The 13,638-nt window shown below is 41.7% G+C and overlaps 1 protein-coding gene across 1 annotated transcript in view; it reads right to left on the bottom strand.

Annotated features, from left to right (window-relative positions):
- Positions 1-9,637: 9,637 nt before the first annotated feature.
- Positions 9,638-13,638, bottom strand: part of OXNAD1 (oxidoreductase NAD binding domain containing 1) — a 45,946-nt gene continuing 41,945 nt past the window's right edge. The window contains exon 8 of the mRNA XM_075212307.1: positions 9,638-13,272. Coding sequence (XP_075068408.1) covers positions 13,118-13,272 — 155 coding nt within the window. The 3' untranslated portion in view covers positions 9,638-13,117. The remainder of the gene's footprint in view (positions 13,273-13,638) is intronic.

The raw sequence follows: 13,638 nt of genomic DNA, 5'->3' as shown, positions 1-13,638 counted from the left end.
AGGGAGTAGTTGTTAAAGCAGGCTCTTGAAGCAAATGATGTTTATTAGCTCAAGTGTCATAATAAGAACAGTTCACACTTGTTTATGAAGGTCAGACGGAACAATAATACATGGTCAAACATAGCTTTTTTTTATACAGATTTTGACACAATTGACAGCAGGGGGAACACCGCCCCCTGATCCTAGATTGCTCCGCAAAGACTGAAAAATCACATTCAATAATCTAATCTTGCATCCAACACGGTTTAACTTTCACACCAACCTGATTTCCTCAAATGTGCTTGTAAGGAGGCTTCCCATCTCTCTAACAAGATATGCATATAGGTAATGAACCCCTGCTGGGTTTTCAGGCCAAAGCAGGTGTTTGTCATTTTTGAGATGAAAAGACTTACTTAACATTTCCTGCTATCATCAAAACAGACTTCCTCTTACTAGACACAATACATTATAAATCAATACATTCCCTATACCGAAATACAGACAATATAAAAAAGGGTGGGGTAGCTTTTAATGATCACTAGATCCCAGACAATGGATACCCCGACAGGAATACACCTACGACAATGTTCTTTACAAAGCCTAATAGATTGTATAGGTGGCGCCTCCTTAAAAAAAACAGGTTAACAGAGGCAAACAGTGTGGAGCTTGAAAGTGACGTCATCGCTACCTATCGGGTTCTTCATTCTTCGGCAGTGTTTCAAGTCAGTGTTTGAACGTGTCAGTTTTGCCAGTCTGTCGTGGAATACACCATCGGTGTATTCTTGTCGAGGTATCTGTTGTCGGGGATCCAGTAATCGTTTCAATGAGTACCACCGATAAATTGGCACACTGCGCCAATAATTTAAATATATTATTACAATAAGTTATTTATAAGTGATCCAGCCACACTCCCCCCCCCCCCCCCCCTTCCCCTTGTCCATGCGTCAACCAGCGGGTCATGTCCCCGCAATTTGGCCCCTGGTCAGGCTCTTCCTGCCAAGACAGTCCGTACGCATTGCTGTGGGCCTTTCCTCGCTTGTGACAATATGAAAGTCATAAACTCGCAAAAGTCTGCAATTTTCCCCTGAGATGTGTTGTAGCCATCATCAGTCACCACAGTAAAGAGTCGTCCGTACAAATGAGGAAGTTTCTTCACTGCCCAAACAATGGGCAAACATTCCTTTTCAATCATGGCATACCCCACCTCCCTGTTTAGCAGTTTTTTGCTCATATAGGCCACAGGGTGCTCCTGCCCATCTGGCCCCAGTTCATACTGTGGTGCATCAGTTTGCACAATAAAATCCTTGTCATAATTGGGCGCCAACAGTCCTGGAGTACGAACCAGGGCTTCCTTTAACGACTGAAATGCCAGCTCACAAGCGGGTGTCCAGTCAACTACCTTGGGGTGTTTTTTCTTAGTGAGACCGGTCAGGGCTCCACTACAGCACTAAAGTCTGGGACAAAACGTCTGTAGTACCCTGCAGTCCCTAAGAAGGCCAGGCTCATTCTTCATTCCAAATAGCATGGACTTACACTCGAACAGGCCAAATGGGTTGATGAATGCTGTCCATTGTTGAGCTTCTGGGTCAGTGGTTTTTGCCAATACCCCTTGCTCAAGTCAAAAGTGGAAATATACTTTGCTCCAGCTAACTCGACTAACAGAACGTCAATTTCGGGCCAGGGGACAGGCATCAGACAGGGTCACCATGTTCAATCGGCAGTAGTATACGCAAAACCGTGTTGTCTTGTCCTTCTTGGGAACCAATACAATGGAGGATGCCCATGTACTACTATGCGATGGCTGAAAATATCTTTCATTTAAATCTTGCAAACTTGTATAGACAATCTGGACCAAATGCGGCACCCAAAGCATACAAACATATTGGGGGAAACTGCCCCATAAAAGTCCATAATAATTCTGTCTAGTGATTTCTCAGACAAGAGAGCAGAGTAGAAAGACTGCACAACACTAAGGGTGCCAACCTTATTCACTCTGAGAAAACCCCCAGCATCGTACAGGTCCCTCACCTCTTTCATATCTACAGACTTCCTACAGTTCAAGTAAGGGTCGGGTGAATGGTACTTCCCGTAATCCCTCTCCAGAATCAAGGAAGCATACCGGTCATTTTGCACCTCTCATCTGAGTTCTCATCTGGGAGGTTTCCTCACCATCTCTCTGTTCAGGAGATCAGGAATCCAAGTTTCCTTCTTAATGCTGAATAGGAATTTTCTCTTAGCAAGTTGTTTCTAACTACCAGGTCACAGAAGAAACCCCTGGTTCCCTTTTTAAATACCTAAAAAACTCTTACCTACTCCATCCTGCCTCCAAAGCGTTTCTTGGGATTCAAAAAAGTCCCTAAAGCATTGTCTTACCACCTCCTCCTCTAGGAGCTTAGAGTTTAGGCGCCAAAGACCATTACCTTTCTGAAGAGTCTCTGAAGCTTTCAGGGATACACTAAGATAAACGTGGTCAGAGAACTCTACTGGCTTTAGTTCCGTAGCCAATGTTTTTGAGCTCTCCTTAACAAAAACCTGTCTATCCTAGACCTCCAGCTACTTCTGTAATATGTGAAACCCATGTGGTCTGGAAAATGTCGAACGTGTACATCCACCAGACTCGCCTTCCTCGCCATACTAACTAGAAAAATGTAATCATAGCCCAGAGAAGTCCTTGAACCTTCCCTGTCTTTGGTCCTAATAATAGTGTTAAAATCACCTCCAAAGACTATCTTCCGGGCCGAAAAAAGATATGACTTTATCTCCCTGAAAAGAAACTTCCTTTCCCATCTTGTTTGCGGACTGTAGATATTGATCAATCTCCGGTCGTGTCCCCTCAGGTTGACATCCAAAATCATACATCCTACCTACTTGGAGCTCTATAACTCGTTGGACAGTTATGTCAGTAAAAAGGACCGCCACCCCACCATATGGCTCGGCCCCATATCTTGACACTTACCATCTGGAGGTACACTCTCACCATCTGAAATAACTACATCTTCTATAATTTCCCCTTCACCTAAACCAAGAACAGGAGACTTCCTAACCTCTACTACCAATTCTTCAGACTGATCCAAAGGGAGAGGAGCCACAGGATCGGGAGGAACCGGGTCAGGAGGAACAGTGGTATTAGAAAATGGGAGAGGGGGTGCTGACCCTGAGGGAACAGCCTCCCACCACCTTGGGAAGGAACTGCCACCATCAATGCTGGGGGGATAGAAGGGAAAGGGGTAAGGGTGAAGGAAGGAGCCTGAAGAGCTAACTTGTCAACACTAAGTGAACCAACCCTAGGACCTGATGACACCTTAAGAAAATCTTTCCGTTTCAGTTCCTAAAGAAGTAGCTATCCTCCTGTTTTTCTTTTCATCCTTAGGCTTCTTGTACTCTACTATTGGGTTATATGAAGCCAAGGAATTAGGCATTCTTTTCATAATTTTCCATCTTCCTCCCTAACCACCAACCCCTCATTTTCCTCCTCACTAGATAACCCCAAAAACCTATTAATCAAGATTAGATCTTCCTCCTTTGCTTTTCCAGAGACAACTTTTTTTAGTATATCACCCTCATTATTGAAGGCCTGGGGACACCGGCCAAATGGATGACCAGTATGCCACATAAATTACACTGAATGATATTACAGTTCTTTGTCTCATGCCCCAGACCTCTACAATGGCCACACTTCACCACCGGTCAGTTTATACTCAGGTGGCAAAGGTCCCCACAGCAGTGGCACATCCTTGGCTGGCCAGGATAGATGCACTGCACACGAACACAGCCTATGAAGGCCGCAGATGGTATGAGTACAGAGTCAGCCACTGTGCGTCTAAGCCTCACTGTGGCGGACCACTTGCCACCCCAAATGTGCTGGCTCGGGTCCGGTACTTTTTGCAAAGGTGTTACAATATCTGCCTATCTACCCACCCAAAATGATAAATCTGCTACTGTAATGACTCATTACGAACATGAATTGTGATCTTAACCTTATATTGTTTAGTAATGGGATATGCCCTGAAATCAGCCAACTGGGTGGAATCTTTAGTCTTAGATCACTTTGACCAAAAAGCCTGAAGGCCATAGTATGTCATAAAACTAGCATCAAAGTCTAGGGACCCCGTGGGGTGAATATAAGAAAACAAATCTGGTGCTGAAAAACCAAATCCTGAAAAGAACATGCTTAAAAATTATGATCTATTTGGCAGGGGGAAATTTTTACCAATAAAAGGTAATTGAAAGACATTTCTTCTCCTGATTGGTTGCCTACCCCCAAAAAATGGCCGTGCAACATGTACATTACTTGTACATGTATGTATATATATATATATATATATATATATATATATATATATATATATATGTATGTACAAGTAATGTACATGGTGTATATGGATATTGATATCCTTGTCACCACACCAGCATATGAATTAGCTCCTGAAGTTGGCCCTACACCCCTTGTTGTCTTCTCCCTTCTACTAATGCTAAAGAGCTGACACTTGGCATATTAGAAGTAGTATTAAATACACTTAGCCCTGGACATTGCTCACCTATTGCATCAGCTGAGGGTAAAAGACTGGGACAGTTATTTGCAGCTGCTTCGATAGCAATTAGTGCTGCTCTAGACTTTTCAGTCACCTTAAGTGGCCCGAAAATTGAATCAACAATTTAGACTTTACCCAGGATAAACGGTCTCTATTCTATTCTTTATTCTGGTCCATATTAGTATAATTGTTTTAACATTCTCATCACAATCAACGGTAACCAAAAGTTGTCATTCCACAGCAATAACCTCAGAGACCAGCTTTCCGGCCAGTATCGTACCACCAGAGATCCCCTCCGATTCTTCTCTCAGAGTGCCATGGGTCGGTTGTTCCAATGTACTAGGAACTGAGGCTGGGGAAGAGGGTGCCGATCCGACCGCATCACCTGCAGCCGAACAAACACCCCTTCCACGCCTTCTTCTCAGACACCCGCGGCCCCTTCATTGGTGAATCTTGAAGGGTCCTGATACAGTCATACAGGGGATTGCTTGGCTAGTCCATGCTTGTGGGAACTGGCTGATTTACCGGCAGTGTTTCTATATCTTCAGAGGCTGGCAGATTTGCCGATCGTTGCGCTGACATACTTCCATCTTTAGAAGCCGACAGGTTTGCTGACAATTCTCCCTTGTCATCAGAAGGGCTGGCTTTATGCAATTTATCCTGTAAAGCAATCAAACAGTAAATTTTCTTCAGTAATACATACTCCATATTGTCTATTTCCTTGGTGAATGTTGCTGTTTCTGATATAAGCGCTTTAACGTTTCCTTTTTTGTCTTCTTAATTTAGAGACCTCTGCATCCTGGACAGGGTCCAATTAACTGCAGGGCTTTGTGGGCTATAGCCCAGGGGCCTGACAGCTGGGGGGCCCCTAAGAAAGATCTGCCAGCAGCGTTATATATTTTATTATTTATTTTTTTCATAATGCCTGCGATCACTGTCAGTGCGGGCATGGCATGCCCTGCACTGCTCAGTAAAGAGGTCATGTGAGACTGTGATCACACTTGACCTGACCACACTAAGCAGTGCAGTGAGGAGGTCATGCGAGACTGTGATCACACTTGACCTGACCACACTAAGCAGTGCAGGGGGCGGCACTGACAGGGCAAGAAGACAGAGGTGCAGCTGGAGCCTGCAGCGAAGAGCCGGAGAGGAAGAGGACAGCAAGTAGGTAAGTAAACTATATTCCAGCACTCGCTGTTATATCCCAATATCTATAGATTAATGTACCTTATGTATGTTCAACAATTTGTAGGAGTGTAATAATTTGAAAACAAATGGTGGTTTAAGGTTAAAACAACTAACTGGTTATCATTTTAACAACCATTATTTACCTATGCTAAAACCAGTTAGCATTGTTTTAACCTTAATAAACCACCATTTGTTTTCAAACTATTGCACTCCTACAAATTGTTGAACATACATAAGGTACATTAATCAATAGATATTGGGGTATAATAGCGAGCTCTGGAATTTTCCGTTGATTTGCAATATGCGATAATGTGGACTGTCCTTTAATCCCTAGCTGCTGCCATATACCTGAACATCTCATAATCCAGGGCCAGCTGTGCTCGGTTCTTTATTTTGCTTAAAGTAAAATATATTTGGTTGCTGGTAAAAGACGCAGTAGGGGATGGGAGTGATATATATGTAAATCAATACTAATGAGCGAGTGGAAACAGCACAACCTTCACCTTATATGGAAGTTTATATAGCATTTCTTTGAATTCTAACTAGTACATACTTTTTATGCCTGTAATTACAAAGGAGTAAAGCCTAGGCGAGGTTTCCACTCACTCAGTACCGATTATATAATATATATATATATATATATATATATATATATATATATAATCACTCCCATCCCCATCTGTGCCCTTTCCCAGCAAACGAATATATTTTATTTATCCTTTCTGTGGTGAACCGAGACAACCCCATAGGGTTTGAGGCAGCATCCTTATACCCCTTCCCTCCCTCCCAATCGGTTCCAATCTTGTCTACCTATCAAGGGGTGAAAAAGAGGAGCGGAGCCTCTGGAGGCAATACATTTGTTGGGTGGCATGTTTCTTTATGAGGAGGGGGAGAGGACGTGTTCTTTTTTGCTTTTTGAAAATACAGAGTAGGTATATTAAAACAAACATTTGTCAAGCAACGCATGCCCAATCCGATATTACTGGGGGCTCCCAGTAATATCAGATTGGGCATACGTCGCTTGACAAATGGGGGCCTCACAGTACCCCTAGTCCAGGAACCTACAGGGTCTTAATCCGGCCCTGATCCTGGAACTGCTCTTCCAGTGTTATACCTTCCATAACACACATTTCTGCCTCAGGTAAGATAATGACTCATTCACTGGTTCTCTTTTGCACAGGGTGATCCACTTTAACACACTTAGATGCTGCCTTTTCCTGACCTTGTTTTTGTGGGTCCGCACTATCATAGCTTGCAGGTGCCTCAGTTTAATCAGGCTTTCCAGGTTCCACGTGTTGTTTCTCCAGCAAATTACCCAGAACTATTGATGGGGAAACATGCTTTTCCAAAAGTAATGATTTTCCTGCAGCATTTTCAGAACTCCATGCTTGATTTTCAGACAGGTCCACATTGCTCTCTTTTGCTCCTACTGCCAAGTTCACTGTGCAGGCAGGCTGTTCTGGAGCAAGGCCTAAACTAGGCCTTGAAGCCTGGAAACTCTCCACTCCTTCCCCCACAGGTATGCAGGCCTGGACTAGGCCTAGGAGCCTGGGGCCTCTCCTCCACCTCCTTCCCAGGATCCTTCATGATTCCCTGGGTGCTATCCCAGGGATCTTTCTGGTTGTCAGAGCTTAGGCACACACCAGTTTCTGATTCCAGACTGAGGCTGGATCACCCCTAACTCAAGCATTTCCTGTACCTTCTTGTATATACTTTCCTTGGCCTCTGATGAGACCCGATAAGTGGATTGCCTAACTGGCCTATGCTCCCCAGTGTCCACATGGTGCATCACCAAGGAAATCTGACTGGGCTTCCTACTGAGCTGAGTCACAAAGGGCCACAGCACTGCCTCAAGTTGCTCCCTCTTGTGGGCACTCAAATGCTCATCCCAGCCCACTTCCACTACACCACCTGCACCTCTGGCATCCGTGAGGTCAGGTAGTGAATCACTTCCTGGTTCCTCAGTCAGTAAGCAACAAACCACTGTAACCGATTCCACATGCTCGTTGTATGCCTTCAACATATTCACGTGGTAGGTCCGCTGCTGCCTACCGTCGCTATAAAATGATACGACGTAAGTGATGTCACTCAGGCGTTTTGATATCGTTTACGGTCCAGCCCAGGCAGCTTGGAGCTTGTTCGGGCACGTGGGCATCAGAACAAGGACATTCTGCTCTACCTCAAATACTCTGGCACATGCGCCCTGATCATACCAAGTCTTCTGTTTGGCTTGCAATTCTGCTAGGTTAGCCTGCACAGGAACCATGAGGTTCTCTAACTGATCTCGGAGCTTTAACACATACTCCACCACAGAGACATCCTGGATGGGTAGCTCCCCTTCCCAAGACTCCCGGGACAGGTCAAGTGATCCACGGACTCTGCAGCCATATAGTAGTTCAAATGAATGGGGGTGTCAGATTGCTTGTAGGAGGTGAGCAGATTGTATAAGTTGCAAATTATATCCCATTGGAGAGGGGAATTCACACAGAGATTCCAGGGAAGTTAAGGGTCTCAAAATATCAAGTTTAGGAAAGAAGTCGACAGTGTCTTAGTTGAAGATAAACAAACGTGCTAATATTTGGGAAGTCAAATTTCTCTTGCAGCAGCGCCATTGGAATACATTGATCAGTGTGCAATATGTCTCCCACCAGACCTTAAACCGAGAGAGGCATTGCCCCGGGATAAAGGCAGGGTTGTCCCAGAGAGATGTTATGGGGGAGAGATTGGAGATAGTCTCAAGTGGAGCTTACAGTAGTCCCATATCCTACAGGTAAACAAACGCAACCGGGTGCAATCTCAATTATAAAGGCCTATCTCCCACCGGGACCCCTACAGCTAATCCCAAAAACTGAACGTGGCAACAGGTCAAGAGGTAAACCAGGCCCCAGCTTGGCTCAGATGCGTAACAATATAATACAGGATGATGTTCGGAAAGCCAATGTTGCAGCCACCTATCACTCTAAGCAGAGTCGCGAAGCTAGCGCGTGGGGGTTTATGCTGCCAAACAAATTGAGAGAACCAGCATTGTAAGGGGGATAAGTTACCTAACTATGCATTGGGATATACCAAAGTGGCCAACATCTGCTTGATTTAGTACAACTATAAGCGCATATACATTATGATTTTATAGACTTAAAACTGCTTTGCGTTTGGCCTATTATGGTTTTCTTTGAGGTTGTCGCCTAGCACCTATGCCTCCACTTTGATACATTCCAGTGTTTGGCATTGGTGATCTTTTAGAGGCGCTGTCTTTACACCTACTAGCTATATCTTGTAAAGAATTTTAATGACCGATTTGCTGTTGGAGTACCTGAATAGAGGAGCACCTACAGTACACTTACCACCCTAATACAAATATCCTGAATTACCCAGACCGTTTCTTATGAGCGTTTATAATTTGACACAGAATAGCTCCCATACCCTAGAAGCCACGCCTGCCTTTCCTACTTCATTGCGATCAGCGCACAAAGAACTCTACTACAGCAACGGGTGAAGGAAATCCTTCTCCCTTGACTTCAATAGGAACCTTGTGTGACAGGATGGGACGGCCTATACCACCCTGTATGTTGCGTTGCTGGGGACCCGTTTGGTTTGCCCTGCCACCATTTTCTTTATTCCACTTGCGCATTCTAACCGCAGTAGGAGCTTAAGCTGCAGCCACCACTGGACTCCTTAATGGCATCCAGAACCGCGTCCTTCTGGGTAACTGTTGCCTCTAGTGTACCCCTTGCTGGTACACCTGGGCTGGTCCACTTGACCTTTTGCCTTCAGATCAGGGTTGCTGTGGTTGGTACCCCTGGCCTATCACACTTGCTAGAGCTGCAGGTAGTGGGCAAAGCGTTGGGCAATTAGTGGTTAGTCTAAACCTCAGAACAGCAGGAAACGGATTACATTTGGGTCTATTCTGCAGGTCACAGGAATTATAGCAGGTAAAAAGGTTGTCAAATCTTGAAGCAAATGATGTTTATTAGCTCAAGTGTCCTAAGAATGACAGTTCAAACTGGTTTAAGGTACCAGTGATCAGAAGGCCAAATGGAACAATAATACAATACATGGTCACACAGCTCTCCTTTTTATACAGATTCTGACACAAATCCTGGCAGGGGGTAAGCTAGCCCCCTGATCCGAGATGGCTCCGTAGAGACTGAAATATTTCATTCAAAGATTAACATCAGGATGCAAAATCTTCTACACTTGGAGTTAACGCAATTTTATACTTAGACAAAATTCACATAAATCTGTGATATCCTCAATCACATTGATCAGAGGTTTCCTTTCACTTTACCGGGCAGGATACATGTAACGACTCCCTGCTGTGTATTCAAGTGTTCTAATTAGCCTAATTGGGATTTCTTCTAGAAAGGTTAAAACAAAAAACTATTTTCCTTCCCTGGCCTCAGAAATAAATACATTTCTTATACCAAAATACACCCATAATAAAAAAGTAAGTAGATGTCTAATACACAGTATCAAGAATCAGTACATTTCTAACGACATAAATTGGCACACTGTGCTAATAATTAAAAATTATTATTACAATAATTATTTATAAGTGATCCAGCCACACTTTGTAAAAAGAGATGCTTCTATTTCTGACTACAATGACACAAGTTAACCAGCACCATTGCTTCAGCTAATGTGGTAAAAAGAACTATAAAACCGTTCATAATAGAAACACATATTTATCTTTATCAAGTTTTCCCACAGACAGGGAGCATTATTGAAACTTCTAGGGGACATTATGGGATTTTTTTACCACACCCCAAAGAGCTGTGGTTTCATTTGTCTGAATGCATTGATGTGGATAAAAAGGGGACTTTTAACTGTTTTATTATAGTAATTAAATTATTTTTATTATAGTAATGATATTGTTAATATCATAATAAAATGTATAATCAATTTGAAAATATAATATCCTTGTTTGCTAGTTTAGGAAACCAGATTATGTAGTATCTAAAAAAAAGTAATCTTTATTACACATAATTATTATTACGGTTTCTTGGTATATTTTTCATAAAACATTTTATATGTTTTAACTTAAAGAATTTGATGTCAACTGCTGGGATATTTTCCTCTTATTTGTTATTCAATACATATTACTATCATAGAACTAATTAGCACATAATACATCGGTAAATCTAAAGTTTGGGTGTCCCTAAGCTGTGCCTATATATTTTATTCAGAATGAGGATCAGGAATCCCTCATTTTATGGGCAGTACTAATGTTCAACACAAACATGCAGCCTGCTATTTTTCCTTTTCTTGTTAATATTAAAAGGATGATGACTACATCAGTATTTGTATTGGAATGGTGAACTAAAAATATAGTTGATTGGTATATACAATTGTACAAATTGATCTGACTTTGCCGTGACTTGTCAACTCCTGGTAACTGAAAACAATGATTAGGCTGCGTATCAATTGCACTGCAACTGATTGTAGTGTATATAAAGGATTGAGTACCACCTTCCTCCAAGTATTAAACTCCAATAAGGGGTAGATAGGGTACATTTAAAGATTTAAACTTTTACAAGTGCTCAAGAGGTTCAGGGAGTTAAAATAATCAGACGACAGCTTACATTTTCATGGGCTGCAGGTGCATTTGAGGCAGGTATGCGCACATGTTTCCATGCAATAGAAATATTCAAACACCAAAAAGTGACATGTAAAACTAACAAACAAAAAAACAAAACACAGTTTCCTCTCATGATTAATTCAAGACACAAACGAGACTGGAACATGCAGTATCCTTGTAGGAAAAAAATGAAAAATGATAATGAATTAAGGGGTGGTCCTAAGGTATTGGTTAGCAGGATTTTAAAGTGGCGTTTTTACTGTTTCCAAATGTGTGTGCAGCCAAACTGGCAATACTTCAAAAGTAATTTTACTGGTGCACTTTCAAATACCAGAATGTGTGCACATATAAACAGATGCATTCCTCCAAAGGCAATATGTCCGCACTTCAGTAAATGTCCTCCCCTATTTCCAAGTTTGTAAACATTGTTTAAGGAATAACTTGGCTGAAAAAGTAATTCTTAAGATCAAATGTGAATCCAAATTTAACACAATTCACATTTTAAATAAAACAGAGTCCGTCCCAAAGGAAATCGAGGAAACAGATATATGAATTAATATAAAAAGAAATGCATTTTAGGATTAAACCATGTACTTTGTTAGAGTTACTTGCTATGTACGATTTCATAAAAATTTATATTTCATGACAGCAGGTCTAGTTTAGTACAAAATGATATAATATTTTAGATCTAAAAACTATAAAAAATAATATTAAACAACTGCTATCAATTCTATTCATGGAGGACAACAGAAATGATAGTTTGTTTTTGCTCTAATCGCAGTTATAATAATCTGAGTGTGTAGCGTGTAAAGGTGGCCACACAACTTATTGTTTGTTTTGAAATTAATTATTTTAACGCTATACAATCAGACTGATGATGATTTTCAGCACACAAAGAACAACTAAATTAGCTAGAACTCAATCAGTCATCACTCCCCAAACACAATTTGGATATCCCGATTATAAAACACACAATACAATCATTCACAACCAACAATTTACCAACTTTACTTTTGACAACATGATCAGCCTCATATCTGGCCTCGCCGAAAACAATTTTCTTAAACCATCCATTCATTTGATGAGATGGCAATGGATAACTGCGTGTTGCCTTTTTAACTAAAATAAAAGGAGTTTATCCGACAATGGCAATGTCTTTTTTATAGATACTTTTATTTAAGGTTTTAGTTTCCTCTTGCCAGCACTTAGGTCAGTGGTGGGACTGTCAGGGGTGCAGTGGCTACCGGGCTCTATGGTGATAGGGTGCCTGCAGCCATCACACACCCTGCAACAGTAGTCGTTCATCCCCTACCTGCACCCACTGTCATCTCAGAACATGAACAGCGAAGGCCAAACAGAGCTTCACTGCACATAGAGGCCCCTGTGCATGCAGAGAAGAGCAGAGCAGGAACAGCATTGCTCAGCCTCTTCCCCAACTTTTTAAAGGGCCAAAGAATCTGCTGGCGCTATTTAAATAAATGTTGATGATATGTGGTCCTTTGTCAAGTTTCCCTTCCTTCCTGTGAACTCCAGTAAATGACAACGCAAACACCAAGTTTCAGTACACAAAAACTTACAATTCAGATTTAAATAAAAGACAATAATTGATGAATTGTATATAAAATATTCCATATTTATCTCCTTTGTTTTTCCTTTATCCTTATGATTAAAATCATGGAGTGACGAATATTTCTTAGCTAACAGTTCTACTCTTAAAATACTTTTTCCACTGTTCCGTTTCTTTTGCATCAATGTTTTTCCTTGAGGACATAGTGGTTACTTGCAACAGCAGAGAGTCACCATCTCTTGGTACGAGAAATTGGCTCTTCCTCGCTTTTCTTCACTACCACCACTTCTCAAAGTAAATCTGGTCTCTGGGTACACGGATGTCTTCAAGCTGTTTGCACATGGCCTCTATCATAGGAGGAGGTCCACATATGTAACACAGATGATTACTAGAAACATTATTTGCTAGATGATTCTCAGAGATTCTTCCCTCTATTAGAATAGGACAAAAGTACATCATGTCATTATACTTTCAATTGCTTTCAAGCTCAGCAGTGCATTTGACATTCCTCTACAAACAAATAGGTAATCATCATTTAGCATTAAACTAGTAAGCTCAAATGGTTAATTCATCTAGAAGGTAATATAAAAGGGTTGTTGTTCTGCACAGTATTGTTTTGAATATAATCTAAAACACAAGTTGCTCTACTGTGAAAAAGCGTCTGAAACATTCAAACATTCCTATGCCATAAACCTAATAGATGTAACATTGTGCAAAACATACTGGATAGTTGGCTGCCAGATATTATCCTCTGTACTTCCCTATCTTAAGCCCGAGTGTCACCTTACAGTGTCCTT

The sequence above is a fragment of the Mixophyes fleayi genome, chromosome 5 (genome assembly GCF_038048845.1).
Source record: "Mixophyes fleayi isolate aMixFle1 chromosome 5, aMixFle1.hap1, whole genome shotgun sequence".
In the NCBI taxonomy this organism is placed as follows: domain Eukaryota; kingdom Metazoa; phylum Chordata; class Amphibia; order Anura; family Limnodynastidae; genus Mixophyes; species Mixophyes fleayi.
Note: the sequence above shows the minus strand (reverse complement) of the source record. Positions and strands in the feature narration are given on the sequence as shown.